The sequence below is a fragment of the Hemibagrus wyckioides genome, linkage group LG10 (genome assembly GCF_019097595.1).
Source record: "Hemibagrus wyckioides isolate EC202008001 linkage group LG10, SWU_Hwy_1.0, whole genome shotgun sequence".
Lineage (NCBI taxonomy): Eukaryota > Metazoa > Chordata > Actinopteri > Siluriformes > Bagridae > Hemibagrus > Hemibagrus wyckioides.
The window spans coordinates 12,597,449-12,614,063 of record NC_080719.1 but is presented as its reverse complement, the minus strand read 5'-3'; the positions used below and the strand labels follow the sequence as shown (position 1 = coordinate 12,614,063).

Sequence of the window (16,615 nt, the reverse complement as noted above, 5' to 3'; positions counted from 1 at the left end):
AATGTTCCTAATGAAGGTAGGCTATGCGTCTGGCCTGTGTTTTAGTCAGTGAATGTGTGGCCCAGTGTGTCACTGCATGTGAAGGAACTAAGGCCTGTGTCAATTCCAGTAAAAGAGAAATGGCTTCTGACGGATATGCCTACTGATGGAAGTGTGGTCTTCACCCGTTTGAGTAAGAGAGTTGAGTTAAAAGACTGCATTTTTAAGGAAGAGTGACCTCTGCTTTAACCTCAGTAAAGAAGTCATGATGTCAGTAAAAGGTGTGTGGCAGTACAGTTCTTCAGGAGACTGTTAAATTACTGCTTCTTCTTAATATCAGATTCCTCAGACAGTTAAGGCAGTTTTAAAATGATTTATTAAATCAATAATCTAAGTACAGAACAACAGTCATGTTGTGTATATACACAGAAACTGATGAGGTTTTATATACAACTTATATACAACCAGCACACTCACACTGATGTTAAACTCATGACCTTTCAGTGGAAATTAGACATAAACCTTTTATATTCCTGTTTTATCGACCATGTTTCCTCAAATCAGTTGCACTATGACATGAGTTAAAAAAAATATATAGAAAAACAAGTTCCTTTAAAAGATTCTAGCCAGACTGCGTAGATTAGTGAAAATCTGTAGTGTTTACAATAACACTAAATAGGATTAACTGCACATGCATTACACCACCCACATTCCCGTTACGATCTGGACAGTGTTTCATCCCTTGCAGCATCTCCGTTATGTTACTGTACTCTCACACAGTTTTAGCACCATAGATAATTCAACACCTATAAAATTTTTTTATTCAAACTAAAAACAAAGATGGTGTATACAACCACTCAGCTGCAAACCAATCAATTAGTGGTTAAAACCAGTGTTTAATAAATAATTTGACAAGCATAATACACTTAACACAGAGGTGTGTAGAAGCCCCTGAATAATCGACGCTTCCTACACTGGTGGAAAAAAAGAAAAACTAAAGATGTTTATCATACGGGGAAATACGCTGACAGAGCTGCGGGTTTTGCATTGACCATGTTCGAGGAGGGTTTAGCGATTTCTGCAAACAGATACAGAACAGGTTAGCGGTTTACTCATTCACTTAAAAAGCTGTGTTAAGTATTTATCTGATATTTTCTTCACCTTTGTTCAGATGCATGCTGGGTACCAGGCCACGCAGGGGGATGCTCTCATCTCGTCTCTCAAAGTATTTTGAGTCCAACCCGAGCGGCTCCCCGCTATCAGACAGGGGAAAACAGCGTTAATGCATGTGAGGTCTGCTTACACTGTAACGTCTGCCCAGATACTGTCAATAATTGTAGCTTGTGAATAAGAACAGCGCAATGTCACACACCACCAGCAAAGTACACCAGGACTGAGATCACCCTTTTCTTAAATTCTGGTCCTAATTCCTTGTCCATGTGAGTTTGCAAAATAAAGAATGGAGTTGAATGTTTATAGAATTTATATAGAGTTATCATTTGTACCCAGCAGATTACTGGCTGCAGACTGGTTAAATACTGGAATTGATCCAAACAGGATCAAGGTCATGTGGTATTTGATCAGGATTATTCAGTACAAAGATCGACTTGTTCGGAAACAAAACTTTCCATACCTCACCTCACAGAAAACAACCCAGTATCCTGGATCAAGCAAAACTCTAAAGTAAATCACACAAGGTTTTAAAGGTTTATAGGCATACATATGCTCAACCAATCACATCACCTCTGTGCACTGTGCAGTTTATATTCATAATGGCAGGGAGTTTTTACCTGCAAAATTTAAAAATGTGAAATTTCTAGTTTATCAGGCTTAACGACATCACTGATAAGGAATGAACAAAAAGCAGGGACTCACTTCTCCTTATTGGAGGACGACTGTAGTGCTGTTGGGTTTCCATTCCCTTCCACTGGAGACATGCTGGCTTTGGCACTCATGGGGTTAAACTGGACCTGTCAGTGAGTACCGAACTCAAATTAAATTACAGCTACAAATGACAGGTTTACATTAATGCACTTTTTTTTGCCACATTTTCGTTTTTTCTCATTATCCTTTCACTTATAAAAAACTGTGATCTAAGTAGGATAAACAGTTCAGGATGTGACTTTTTCAATATCGTCATGACACGGAGTGTTTTATCCCTTACATTATTTACCACTTACTGCATTATTAATTACTACATTATTTACTACTGACTCAGGTGCATGCAAACTACAAAGTAAGTGCATGCCAATCAATGGCCATTGAAAGAAAAGACTGTGAAAAGTATAGGAAGAATAGAAAAGAAGAAGCAGCCTGCCTTTGGTCCTGGGTTGGGATTGTGTAAAGTGAGGACAGAATGCGGGCCAGCACTCACACACGACAGAGGGAACGAGTGCTTGGAGTTTAATGTGGAGGTTACAGGATATGGCTGGCCAAGGGAGGAGAAAGTCTTACTATCAAGCTAAAGAAAGAAGAAAAGGTTATAATCAGGTAGCACACACACACTTACAAATCCCATCGGCTAAACAGTCATGGGATTTCATTCATAATACACAGATTAATGGGATGAACAGAAATCAGAGAGAGATTGTGTGAATGTGTGTTACCATGTTGTGAGAAGCAGGTGCAAGTCTCAGTCCAGCACCAGGCTGTGGTGTCTCAAATACACCAACAGTGTCCTGCTTCCTGGACAGCTGGTTTTCATTCAGCTGCTTATTGAGCCACGTTATCACTGAAGGTCAACAGAAAAAAATACCATGACCGTTTGTTAGTATGGGTGCATGGTGACTTAAATGTTTGATGTGGTAATGTTACTGTGACCAGGTTGTAATTAAGCTTAAAGAATAATTAAGCTAGTTAAGAGTTTTGTGTTTTGTTTTCTATTTAAGTTAGTTAAGAGTCAAACACACACACACGTACCGTTTTCATTAGTTTTAAGCACCTCTTTGCTCTCATCCAGTTTTTTAACGGTGGAGTCCAACTGCTCCTGTAACTTCGATACCTATGAGGACCAGAAAGAGAACTTGACTTTTCAGTCATCTGTGAAATCAAATACACTAATGAAATCTCCTCCAGGGTACAAAGTATTTTCATTATTATAAATATAAAAACGTTTAATTATAGTGCAAAACTCTATGATTCTTACTCAGAAGGAATAATCTATAATTATTAAAACCTGACACCACTAACAAAGCCTTTGTAGCTCACAGTTTCTAGCTGGTAAATGACTGATTTACTGCACAATTGTATTGCAGATGCTTCAATTCTGTGCAAAGATAAAAGGCAATTTAGTATAAAACATTAAACGAACATTGACAATTTCACTAGAATGAATTTAAAAACATTCTTGATTCACTATGACCAAAAGTGTAAATTAATGGTGAAAGCATTAAACATTACTAATGAGAGATGGGAAAGGAGAGGAGCTTCCATAGGGTCAGTTAACACTGGTATGTTTAAAACATCTACACAAGCTTTGCTTCATCTGCTGTTATGATTTTCAGTGTACTCTAAAATGTCTGCACAAAATGCAAAGTCTTCCCTAATGAACAAATTCAGATTAATAGAAAATGTGTTCACCTCGTCCTCTTTGAGCCTCAGTCTGTGCTGAGTGTCCTGCAGCTCCCTCTGCTCCCTTTGCAGTCTTTCCGTTGTCTCCTGTAGCACTTTTTCCTGAGACACAGTCACTGTGTTCTTCACCTTAATCTTCCCCACCAGAGCCTTCAGATCGCCCTGCAGCTTTTTAATGATGCCGTTCGCCTGATGGACACACCGCAGATCAGGTCAGTACTTCAAGCATTTCCGTTAATATTAATAACAGGCTGAAGAATCTGCTTGGAGCAATCCACCTCGAGGGGCCTGTTCTTCATACATTGCTTAAGAGTTCTCAGATAAAATAAACTAGATTTGCTAATCATACCGAACACTTTGAATAAGCTTATTCAGAAACATGGAGAGGACACTAAAAGCTTTCTTTTATAATCAGCTACTAGCTGCAAATTTTTTAAAAAATGTTTAAAGAGGGTTTTGAAAGAAACTAATACTGGAGCATGTATTTACAGTATCAGTCGGTCCAAACCCAATACACAAACTGTACATATCTTTGCTCAGACCCATAAAATGTATGCATTAGTATGTATATGAATAAACATTTTATATATATATATATATATATATAAATATAAATATCCCCAGCTAACCAAGCTAAAGAAGTTATATGTAACTACCTTGAGTAACTACTGTTCATCCTGCAATAAATCCTACTTAAAATAAGACTGATATCACTGTATAAAATCTCTGACAAACCTTGATGAGCTCCTCAGATAAGGATTTCACTGTTGACTCCAACTTTCCAATCTGTAGCTGTTTACTTTCAGCAGTTTCTTCAACAGAGGTCTGAGGTAGGACAAAAAAATAAATAAATGTATATTATACTGTAACACTAAACTGAACTAATTTCTGTTTACTAATTAAACTAATTTCTACTGTCAGCAGCTCTGACAGTAATGCAGGTTTATATTAATGTGATTATGATGTACAACAGACTCTTCAAATAAACTCATTTCCATTTTTTGTTATGGTGAAGTTTTATGTATAGGGAAATGTATTTATATATACAGTCAGGAAAGCAGTTTATAGCTGCTATAATGTAGGTTTGTTTGAGATTCCACAGCTTCAGATTCAAAAATATTTTATACTTATATAGCACTTTTTATGGAATAAAATCCAACATTATGTGAAGAAAGTACCAAGCCAAATGAAATAATAATAATACTCCATTATGTACAATCATTATTGGTCATTTGTATAAAAGGTACCAAAAGGTTAAGGGGTTGATATCTATATCTATATATATCTATATATATATATCTATATATATATATATCTATATATATATATATATATATATATATATATATATATATATATATATATATATATATATATATATATATATATATATTTATTAACATTAATAAATGTAAAAAATTAAATTAACATTATTAAATGTAAAAAAAAAAAAAATCGAAATAAAATCATGTTACCTTTTGCTGCTGCGTGGCCTCAAGCACCTCTTTGGTTCGGAGTATGAGCTGATCTTTGTCTTTAATCTCCTGCTCAAGCACGGCTACTCGAGTCTGCAGCTGATTGACTAGTCGCTCTTTTTCATGACATTCTGTATCGAGGGTGCTGTTTTCCCTCCGGAGAGAAGTCACCTGCTGCTTCATCCTCTGAGACTCCTGCAGAGAAAACGATACAAAAACTCATTAGACAATGCAGAGCAGAGCAACTACAGCACTCGAAGCAATAGACAAAACACTCGACTCGGTGTTCCCGCTGTTCCAAAAAAAATAATCACTTGAGGAAGGTGTGATGAAGTGGAATTAGCTGATTGTTTTCCTAAAACAGTACATTCTGAAGTATTACAATATATTTTTTCATTTATATAATTTAATTATTTAAAATGACAAGCATTTATCTTTTTATAGTTGCATTAATGTTGTTGAATATCCATGAAACAAATTAATTCCTGTTGTTATTTACAGTATAGCAGCTATAGACAACCTATCGCTCACAAGTTAATACAAAATAATGTCATTTTACTGAAAAACCACAAAGTGTAAACTCCTCCCCATGTCAGAAAAGATTTACTACTGTTAGAAAGAGGTGACAATGAAGACGTCTTCAATAAGTGTCACATTGCTCTTTACAGAAATTGTCACTAAATCAACTATTACACACAGTTTTTAATCAGTTTATGTGGTGAGTCGGTCATACCAGTCTGTGTAAATGAGCTGTTATTATAGAAACTATATTATATAAAGTCAGAAAACAAGAGCATTAATATAAATCATTTGCAGCTACACAACAATCATAGCTCCTGTTCTAGAAAACAGCACTGTGGAATGAATCAGTGAATCTCACCTCCTCGAGGCCGAGCAGCTTGGCCTTCAGGTCTCGGATGGTGGAGTCGCTTTTGTACTTCTTCTCCGTGAGCTCCCTGTTGGAAGTCTCCAGTTCGGAGAGTCGGGTTTGAAGCTGTTGCGTGCTGCGCTGATGAGTCGCCTCCAGCTCACGCCTCAGCTGGTCATTCTGCTGCTGCAGCCTCGTCTGGATCTGTACATGTACATATACACTGAGGTTACAGGCGTTTCCCCCCCAATTACATTAGCTACATTACCAATGACCTGAAATCAGATTATCTCTATATTTCTATGCAGTGACATGACTGCACTTAAAACCCTTTGTCTGAGTTTAATCCATTTAATCCAATTAATATCTTAATACTGTAAAAACTTCCTGAGATAATAGTGGCTCAATCACGGTGTAACATTAAAGCTTCGGTTTATGATTTGTACCTCTAGAGCTTTTTCACGTTCTGCTGTGAGGTCTTGTGTGTGTCTGCTGGACAAAGTTGTTGTTTGTGAAGTCCATTCAGAGCGCAGTTTATCTAGCTCCCGGCTCTTCTCAGACAACGTCTAAAACAAAAACAAACTTCTGTTTAGAAAGTTGAAGCTTCTTCTTCTTTTTTTTTTAAATCTCTAGCCATATATAGCTAGCTGGATGCAATAAATGAAGATATGAAGCTAGTGGGTGTAAGTGTTGAGGATGGAGAAGATAGGGATAGGTGGAGAGAGATGATTTGCTGTGGCGACCCCTGAAGGTAAAAGCCAAAAGAAGAAGAAGAAGCTATATATAGCTAGCTGTACCTGCTGTGTATAGTTTAGCTGCCTGGTCAGATCCTCTTCTGTCTTCTTTAGTTTTTGTTGGAGTTGCTCCTTTTCCTCCTGAAAACAAAATTTACTCGTTAATCTTTCTTTTCCTCAGAGTGTACTGTGGTACAGCTCAACACTGAATGGAACATGATTATAGAATTCACAATAAGGAAAGATGAAAATAGAATATATCCACCACCATTTTCAAATGACACCATAGTACAGTGTGGGTGGGTTTTTTACAAACTTTTTCATATCAACACTAATTAATTAACATAATATTGATACTGTGATAAGAGGTCATGATACACTTGACAGCACAACAACAACGTTTTAACTTATGCTACAACTCTCACTTCATACTGTCACAACACACACGTCACTCGTTTTTAGAAGAAAATCTCCAGATAGAAATCCAGGGTGAAGTTTTAGTTCGATTTGGGCTACAAAACTTTTATACACGCTGTTTTCATTAGAGGGATTCTGAATGATTATTTGCCTACATGTGGGATAACAGTTCAGGACACAGTAAAAAGATATTAACTTTACATCATCATCTCATTATCTCCTGTACCTTCATGCCGGCCAAACATGTAGCCAGATATTTCTTTATTTCCACATCTGAACCAGGGAGCAGTTTGAGAGACAGATGTGTGAGGTGCTTAAAGGCGTTGGTCTCCACAATGTTTAGATTAGCAGAGCCTTGGTTTAATGCAGATGATGGAGATGAAAGCTGCAGCAAGAACCTACAAAAAAAAAAAAAAAAAAAAAATACAGTTACATTCACAGCATTTGGCAGAGCGACATACACTTTATACAACTTAGCAACTGAGGGTTAAGAGCCTTCCTTAAGGGCCCAGCAGTGGCCACTTGGTGGACCTGGAATTCGAACTCACAACCTTTCGACACCTTATCCAGTAAGCTACTACATCCCATTTATTGCAAATCTGTTGTCTAAAGTATATAGAGGGATTTATGGTAAGAATAAGGCATTTGGAGGATAAAAAGCTACCACTTGTCCTTATGTCACAGCATACGAAAAGGTAGAGCTCCTATACAAAATACATACAGGTCAACAGGCCCGTGTTCTGCATTCCCCTGTGCAGGTGACATTACACACCACATAGAACTGATAGATTAGTTACCTTGGATTTTCTTTGCTCTGCTCAGAGATGCACTGTTCTAAGAGGTCTATGAACTTCTGAGGGAAAGCGGTGAAATCTATCAGGAGACCCTGTTGCACTTTTAAGCTGTTTAAATTAAAAAACAAAAAAAAGCTTTATTTGACATTCACATCACACCTAGTCAATGAAAAGTTTTCTAACAATGAATTAAAAATTAATTAACTATTAATTCAACTAATTCACACAGAGTTAAAGCCAAAACAGTACAAAAACATTTCATGGACACATGCTGTACCTTTGAAAATCTTCCTCCGATATGAGAAGGTTATACAGGAAGTAGAGATCAGCATCGTCAGTCAGCCGCACAATCAAATCCTTTATACGGAAAATAAATAAATTAGAGGCTGGTGAGGGAACATCATCATTACTATAATGTAATTGAGAACAGGAACTAACTTCTTTTCATAGGTGTTCTACATTATTAAATGCAAAGAACAGATTAAATGCATTAACTGGAAAAGTGCTGTGGTATAAGAAGATTAAAATGCTCATCAGCTTCAGTGTGGCAGCATTAACTCCACTTCATCACACCACTGTGTCACAACAGGATAGTGAGTGGTTTCTTACATAGATATGAGCCAAAAAGTGTCATTTCCTTTCTAAACACTCACCCGTCTGGGGATGGGGTTTGAAATGAGCTGCAGTTCAATACTGATTCTGATAACTGCTCGCCTATGAGAAACAATTAAAAGGATTACCACCACAACCACCTGAGTATCATAAAGAAAGAGACGAGATATATATATATATATATAATCTCTATCTATCTATATATATATATATATATATATATATATATATCTATATCTATATATCTATATATATATATATATACCGATCAGGCATAACATTATGAGCACAGAGATGAGGAGATAAGTGTTATTTACTTCATCATGGCACCTGTTAGTGGGTGGGATATATTAGGCAGCAAGTGAACATTTTGTCCTCAAAGTTGATGTGTTAGAAGCAGGAAAAATGGGCAAGCGTAAGGATTTGAGTGAGTTTGATGAAGGGCCAAATTGTAATGGCTAGATGACTGGATCAGATCATCTCCAAAACTACAGCTTTTGTGGGGTGTTCCCGGTCTGCAGTGGTCAGTATCTATCAAAAGTGGTCCATGGAAGGAACAGTGGTGAACCGGCAACATGGCCATGGACAGCCAAGGCTCACTGATGCACGTGGAGAGTGAAGGCTGGCCCGTGTGATCCGATCAAACAGATGAGCTACTGTTGCTCAAACTGCTGAAGAAGTTAATGCTGGTTCTGATAGAAAGGTGTCGGAATACACAGTGCATCTTTGTTGTTGTATGTTTATGTAGCAGCAGGTCCTTAAGAAACGTTGTTTCATTTCACTATGTACTGCGTCAGCTATATGTGGTTGAAATGACAATAAAGCTTCTTGGATCTTGAAGCATGATGGGTCAGGGCTGTTTCGGCAGCAAAAGGGGGAACATCAAAATATTAGGCAGGTGGTCGAAATGTTATGCCTGATCGATGTGTAAGTGTGTGTGTGTAATTAATTTACTTTAATGTGATATATTTATTCATATACACCATTTTATCAATCGATCCATAGATAAATAGACATATTTTCCTTCAAAAACTCTCTATACTGAATAATGTAGAAACTTCAAATCTTATTTCTTAAACCACAATGTTATACATATCTATGTCCACGGATGACATAATGATTTGTGATACAATGATCATTATAAATGTTCACTTCTTTAATGTTGAACAAAATGTTATGCAGTGAATAGAATGTGTGTGAAATTAAACGTTATAGTGAATATATATATACACACTACCGCTCAAAAGTTTGGGATCACTCAAAGACTGTATTGTTTTCCAAGGAAACACACACAAAATTAGTCTGAATAGAAAATATAGTAAAAGAACAGGACATGCTGACATGTCAGAGTTAGAAATAATGATTTTGATGGAAATGATGAATGTTTTCTTCAAACTTTGCCTTCATCCAAAAAAAAAAACACCTTTTGCAGCAGTTACAGCCTGGGCAGTCCAGCTGTCAATTTATCAAGATAATCTGATGAGATTTCACCCCATGCTTCCTGGAGCATCTCCCACAAGATGGATTGGCTGATGGAGTCTTCCTCCATAGCTGAAATCAAGCTGAAATATGCAAGTGATCCCAAACTTTTGAGCGGCTGTGTGTGTGTGTGTGTGTGTGTGTGTGTGTGTGTATGTGTATGTGTATGTATATATGTATATATATATATATATATATATATATAAAATACTTTAGTTGCATAAATTTTTTAAACAAGCATGGTACAAAAAAATGAAATGATAGTTTTAAGACGGTGCTTTAAATGGAAAAAAAAAGTTTAATACTCTTTATTTGATCCCCTTGTTATCTTTGGCTAATGTAAACCCGCTGAACTCCTCGAGCAGCTGCGCTGATTGTTCAGCTCGTTGTTAGCGACAGTTAGCATTAGCATTAGCATCAACACAGCAGCAAGGAAAAAAACATTTGTTTACCTGTCATCGCAGTCTTTACACTTCACGTGCACTTGCAACGTCTTGTTAAAAAGTAATTCTGTCATTTCTGTTTTACATTAAAAAAACAAAACGATTAATAATATATTAAAGTACTCCTGGTTCAACTTTTTTCAGCAACAGATTTTACGTGTCAACGGCAGATTTCGAGTTTGGCGCTTCGCCTCCCGCTAATGGCCGCTGAAGCCGGAAGTGATGATGCCGTCAACCTGAACATGGAGACGTTCCAATCTGCGTTCTAGTGTCCTATCTAGGGCACTTCGCTTTGCTAATCTGTATAATTTGCGATTTGAGCCACATTATTCAGAATGAGAAATACTTATTATTACTTATTATTATAGTGTTGTTTTTGTGGGGGAAACTGTTAAATGAATATTGTTACTTTTTGGTCCTTTTTAAATGAGCTTTATTAACCAGGCTATCCTGACTAGTAGCTAACAAAAGCTAAACGTGAATAAAACTCCAGTATAATTGGAACACACCTCCAGCTTTGTGTACGAATCTATAAGAGCTCGAGTATTATATTTTAATAAAACAGAAACTTACGTTTATCTATACATACATGTGCCAGTTGTTTCGTAGTTTATTCATTATTTATTAAAATAATAATGAAAAAAGAAATAAAGAAACCCCCAGAAATAGAGAGTTAAGCAAACCAGATCAGGATTGGTGGAACGTCAGGGGTCAAAGGTGAAGCACATAGAAGCGGTCCAGGAAGAAGTTTGAACATGGCGGTGAGTAGCATGCTCGCTTTCCATTTCTGTTTAAGTTGAGTTTAAAAGTGTAAACTCTTTGTATTTGTAAACAGAGTTTGTAGTTATAAATATATACGATCGCATCTTTTAAAGCTAACGTTGTGCTCACCGTTTCGTTATTTTAACGACGTTAAGGGAATGTACGTTAGCCAGCGTGCTAACGATGTATTGTGTGTAACGGCAATTATTATCTTTTTAGGATGCTTTTTCTGCTCTTCATGTTCCTGAATTATGAATGTGTTTTGTTGTTAAATAGAAATGCTGTATTTAAAAAAAAAAAAAAAAAAAAAAAAAAAAAAAGCACATAAGATTCTCCAGCCAGCATCACGATTTTTTATTGAAAAGTATCAGGGATTTTATTTTATTTAGCTGGGATTTTTTTGTGCAAATTTCTCCAGGCCTAGAGTATGGGGACGCTGGGATAACTGTATAAAGGACTTTTAAAAGAAAGTAGAAATTTGTGCTTAGTATATGTGCTCCACGTCAAAGTGTTCGAGTCTTAAAGTGGATTGTTTTGGACTCTTGTGGAACAGAATTCAACATCTACCAACAAATATCAAAAACAAACAAACAAAAGAGTGATGTGGAGAAGTGAGGTTGATCCAGGTTGTAGATTCCAGCAGCCCATCACTGACAGTTGTGTTCTTGATACAGCAACATTTTCATTTTCTGTGTCCATGTGTAATATTAAGCCTTTTGAATTGAATGAGGGTCTGTTTATGTTCACAGAGCAGTTTGCATGTTGCTTTGACTGCAGTCGCTAATCGTGAAATACACAGGTTTTGGGACATCCCTCCAAATCATTGAATTCAGGGGTTGGGCTTGGCCCCTTAGTTCCAGTGAAAGGAACTCTTAATCAGCATACCAAGACATTTTGCACAATTGCATGCTCCCAACTTTGTAAGAACAGCCCCTTCCTGTTACAACATGACTTGACTGGCCTCAACCCAATAGAACACATTTGGGATGAATTAGTGTGGAGACTGCAAGCCAGGCTAAAACTGGGACATCTGCCTTTACATGCGCATGAATGTAATATGGAGCTGGCCCGCCCTTTGCAGCTATAACAGCTTCAACTTTTCTGAGAAGGCTTTCCACAAGGTTTAGGAGTGTGTTTATGGGAATTTTTGACCATTCCACTCGAAGCTCATTTGAGAGCTTAGGCACTGATGTTGGACGAGAAGGTCTTGCTCTTTGCTCTAATTCATCTCAAAGTTGTTCTATCAGGTTGTGGTCAGGACTCTGTGCAGTCCAGTTAGGTTCCTCCACACCAAACTCCCTCATCCATGTCTTTATGCTTTGTGCACTGGTGTGCAGGCATGTTGGAACAGGAAGGGGTCATCCCCAAACTGTTTCCATAAAGTTGGGAGCATGAAATTGTCCAAAATATCTTGGTATGCTGAAGCATTGAGTTTCTTTCACTGGAACCAAGGAGCCAAGTCCAACCCCTGAAAAACAACACCTGAATTGAATGATTTGGAGGGGTGTCCCAAAACTTTTGGCAATATAAGTGTACATTCGGAGCACATTAATTTTGTTTCAGTTCAGTAGTGTGACATGTACTAATATGTAGTATTGTATGTCAGTGTTTGTGCATCCTTTAAGAGTTTGAGAAAGTGAGGATACACTATTGTATCACTGTGACACTGAGAATTCTGCTGTGGTGCTGTTACAGGATAAAGAGAAGAAGAAGAAGGAGAGTATATTTGACTTGTCAAAGTACATCGACAAAACCATTAGAGTAAAATTCCAGGGTGGACGTGAAGGTATGTGATGAACGTTAGCTATAACAAGTTTTTTTCTTTTCTTTATTTTGGGGGTTTGACATTTCTTAAGTGAACGTCCAGTCCTTTTTTTTTCTTCTTTTTTTTTTTTATTTATCATCAGCATTTCTTTCATTTCACATATGCACAAGAGTGTGTATAGGGTGATGTGTAAAACTATTTGAAGCCAGTTTTCTTAAGACCTAATGCCTTTCGCCCCACAGCGAGTGGCGTCCTGAAAGGGTTTGATCCTCTGCTGAACCTGGTGTTAGACGGCACAATTGAGTACATGCGTGGTGAGTACTTACAAGCATCCAGGCTCTCAGATAACATTCCTCTACTAATTTATAACAGATTGGTTAAAAACATATTCCACATTTCCTTGCATTAAACAAAACCAAAAAGAGTTTGTGTTTTTTTTATTTTTTAAATTGAAAACTACAGTGTCCTGTAAGTGTGCCTTTACTCAAAACATGGAGTGCTCCTTATTGAACAGCTCATACTCATTTCTGACACAGGAAAAAATTGAGGGTCATGAAAGATTTGTTTCTGATTTGTTAATATTTTGTCTTTGATAAGGTGTTTACAGGCCATTGTATAAAACTCATCAGCTACAAATGACTTCTACTTAAACTTATAATAGTGGTTGTAGGGCAGGTTTTTGGGACTCTATAATCAGATATCATCAATATAGATAAGATCACTCATTATGGAAACAGACATCGTGCTGCATTCATAGAATAATTAAAAAATGAATTTTACATCAGTGTTTTTTTAATAAAACAACAAAATAAATCTGTTTGCATCATTGGGGTTCAGTGGGGATGTGTGTGTGTTTTTTCCCCCCTGTACAGACCCGGATGATCAGTATAAACTGACGGAGGACACCAGGCAGCTCGGCCTCGTTGTGTGTCGAGGGACGGCTGTTGTCCTCATTTGTCCTCAAGACGGCATGGAGGCCATTCCCAACCCCTTCATACAGCAGCAGGACGGCTAACATGTATACACACACACACACACAAGGATTGTATCTGTTTTCTACAACAAGTTTCAGTTGAGCAAGAGTCTGTATTGCGTCCAAATTTGTGGATGTTGGTTATCATAATGTGTAACATAGTGTTTTTGTTTTGTTTTTCCTGGCTGTAACTTTACTCAGGAGATCTTTTAGTTTGGTTATGGTTTTGAATTAAACAGTATCAAAGTCAAGTGATCTCATTACATATGACTGCACATAGTGCTAACTTTATTTTTACTTGTTATTTTAATATTATAATTAAATTGGACATTCATAAGATTTCTGGAGTTAGTGCTTTCTCATTTTGTTCACATTTTGTTGCAGATGATATAAAACCACTACAAAGTGATTTGGCAGGACATAATATGGTGGAATTATGGCACCTTCACGTTCACACAATACACCAATCTCTCACATGAAATGGATGTTAGTTTCCCACAAGCGGTAGACAGGATGTCATGAATCAAGAGGAATTGTGTGCCAGATATTTGGAGAATAAAATCTAGCTGCTTTTATGGTAGGAATGCAGCACTTGAGTGGAAAAATAATCGGGATGCAGCCTGTTATTTAGATGTGTTAAGATGAGTCTGAGTGTTAAGCTCTTAAAAGCTTTAAAACAAATAGAGGCTTTTAAAAGAACTGAGGTATTTATAAAGTAATCTTTTTAAACAATTGTTTAAAGCTGCTCCACCCCTGTGTGTTTATGTACTTATTTACCGTAGCCTTATAAATGTACTCACCATCACTTAGTCCTCATCAGGGATGGAACTATATACAAGTACATTATTTTGGAATAATAGAACAGATAAGTGTCAGTGTTTGTATTTAATGACCTCCATTTTCCCCTGACTCTGATCTGAATGTATTCCAAGATTCCTTGTTTTCTGAATTTGCTAAATTTATTTCTGCATGGTTAGTGCATGATCAGAAGCAACATTTAAGACAGTTCAGCGAATGTTGTTCATCTTTGGATTTATTACATTCCACTAAATGTGATTTCAATCAACTTAAGTTGTTAAAACCTGTTTGTACCAATCAACCACTGTAGGAAATGATTCAGATATTTGCTGTGAAGTGTGAACTGCCATGTTGCTGTAACATGAGTATGTTTGTCAGAAAATTCATACACACTGAATGTTTCCAAAGTTCCCAACATGCAATTCCAAGCTGAATCGATTGTTCTGCTTATTCTTCCATGCCAGCGCTCAGGTTTTTCCATCTTTCGTGGACAGTGGATTACAGTGTAAAAGTGAATACAGATATGTGGAGCAAGAAGCAGATGCTGATAGTTAGTTTATCTGCTTCACAGCTGCAGATCCCAGGCTGGAATCAGAGCTCAGCTTACTGTCTGTATGCACTGCAAGACATTACAAAATGGTGGAAAATGAAATAAAAACAAATTAGAAATGAAAGTTCACCTGCTGCCTTAAAAGCATAAGTAAACACTTGAAGATAACCTTTGTCTAAACTCATAATTAGTTAAGACAATGGATTACTTTTCCATTTTAGAAAGATAAATCATTGTCTTTGGATTAGTTTCATTTTATAAGACTTGAGTTCAATTTTTAAAACATGTCATTATGATAGGACTTAAAAAGGAGAAATAAGTTGAAATAGTTTAATGGGGCGACGGTGTCATATTTTACAGTGTGGAGTTTTACACAATCTTTCCGTGACTGTATAGGATTTCTCTGTGTTCTCTGGGATTCCCCCTCACCTCCCAAAAACATGGTGCTGTTACAGGACAAAGCGAGTGAGTTCCATTCTTGGTCTTACAAAATGAATGGAAAATGTTAAGCTTTTATTTGAAAAATAAAAAGCTGCGATAATTCTTTTTGGTTACAGAAATTAAGTTAAGATTCAGGGGTTGGGGTAACATTAATGAGCTACAGTAATCATTATGTTAATGGAAGGTCCTTACAAAGGTAATGGGTGTGACCAGTTGGTTTAGCTGCACTGAACAGGTGGCTGAAAAGCTCTGGCTGCAGGGAGGAGGATGCCAGATATCTGATAGTTTTGACTGTCCCACACAGTTACACACCCAAAAGAGGGACTAAACTTAAAGAAGCGGTTTTAGTGTTTCACCACTTCTTTAACAAGAGGTGTCGACTTCACTGTTGAGCTGGAACCAATGGTGAGTAATGATGATTTCTCTGATGCTCTTAGATCTAAAATAAAAAAGAAAAGCAAATTTCACCTTTGATTTTGAGTCTGAAGTATTTACACATCTTCACTTCTGATGTAACCCATACTTTCTTTTAGATCTTTGTAGATTTTTCATGTTTGATCTATTAGAGTGAATTTATGGCTGTTTTTCTGTGATATAACAACAAATGAAAACATTTTGAATATTGTCAAATTCATCTGGTATTTATGTAGTCAATACTATAAAGTGACAATCAAATGTATTTTCACATGCTTTGATGCCGTTCTTGATGGGTACCCATTTCTTCAAAATGTCCAGCTCATATGATGACAGAGATATCTCGTATCGCCCTTAGGACAAGGGACAACGTTTAACATGTCCCCAATTATACACCAAGTGCATTTAACTCTGTAAACACATTCCTCACTCTTCCAACACATTTACCTAGTAGTATCGCTGTAGCATGCTTTACGAGGAATACCTGAATAATAAGCTAAGATTTTAAACATATGGGTATTTTTTGTTTATAATGCTTAGG

At 36.8% G+C, this 16,615-nt stretch overlaps 2 protein-coding genes across 3 annotated transcripts; one reads left to right on the top strand and one right to left on the bottom strand.

Annotated features, from left to right (window-relative positions):
• Positions 1–362: 362 nt before the first annotated feature.
• sass6 (SAS-6 centriolar assembly protein) lies at positions 363–10,594 on the bottom strand. 2 transcript variants are annotated; one of them, XM_058401697.1, is made up of 17 exons: positions 10,381–10,593; positions 8,491–8,551; positions 8,115–8,194; positions 7,841–7,945; positions 7,270–7,441; positions 6,690–6,767; positions 6,339–6,458; positions 5,905–6,096; positions 5,025–5,219; positions 4,285–4,374; positions 3,559–3,738; positions 2,899–2,980; positions 2,586–2,710; positions 2,297–2,440; positions 1,855–1,949; positions 1,141–1,235; positions 365–1,057 (listed from the first exon to the last, which is right to left on the bottom strand). In XM_058401697.1, the coding sequence occupies exons 1-17, from the start codon at positions 10,443–10,445 to the stop codon at positions 987–989; spliced, it is 1,950 nt and encodes a 649-aa protein (XP_058257680.1). In that variant the 5' UTR covers positions 10,446–10,593; the 3' UTR covers positions 365–986. The 2 variants fall into 2 exon arrangements, with proteins under 2 accessions (XP_058257681.1, XP_058257680.1); XM_058401698.1 differs by lacking the exon at positions 2,297–2,440 and having other exon boundaries at positions 363–1,057; positions 10,381–10,594.
• Positions 10,595–10,986: 392 nt separating this feature from the next.
• Positions 10,987–14,210, top strand: lsm7 (LSM7 homolog, U6 small nuclear RNA and mRNA degradation associated). Its single transcript, XM_058401706.1, has 4 exons — positions 10,987–11,132; positions 12,829–12,919; positions 13,141–13,212; positions 13,771–14,210. Exons 1-4 carry the CDS (start codon positions 11,127–11,129, stop codon positions 13,911–13,913), a joined length of 312 nt encoding a protein of 103 aa, XP_058257689.1. The 5' UTR covers positions 10,987–11,126; the 3' UTR covers positions 13,914–14,210.
• Positions 14,211–16,615: the final 2,405 nt, after the last annotated feature.

Bases quoted from the DNA above. Each gene is read 5' to 3' on its own strand.
- sass6 (XM_058401697.1), bottom strand. From the start codon at position 10,445: ATGACAGAATTACTTTTTAACAAGACGTTGCAAGTGCACGTGAAGTGT. The intron at 6,768-7,269 runs GTACAGGAGATA...TTTTGTTTTCAG, and splicing joins CATGTTTGGCCGGCATGAAG to GAGGAAAAGGAGCAACTCCA. The intron at 2,981-3,558 runs GTGAACACATTT...TGGTCCTCATAG, and splicing joins TGAGGCTCAAAGAGGACGAG to GTATCGAAGTTACAGGAGCA.
- lsm7 (XM_058401706.1), top strand. The intron at 12,920-13,140 runs GTATGTGATGAA...TTCGCCCCACAG, and splicing joins ATTCCAGGGTGGACGTGAAG to CGAGTGGCGTCCTGAAAGGG. The intron at 13,213-13,770 runs GTGAGTACTTAC...CCCCCTGTACAG, and splicing joins CACAATTGAGTACATGCGTG to ACCCGGATGATCAGTATAAA.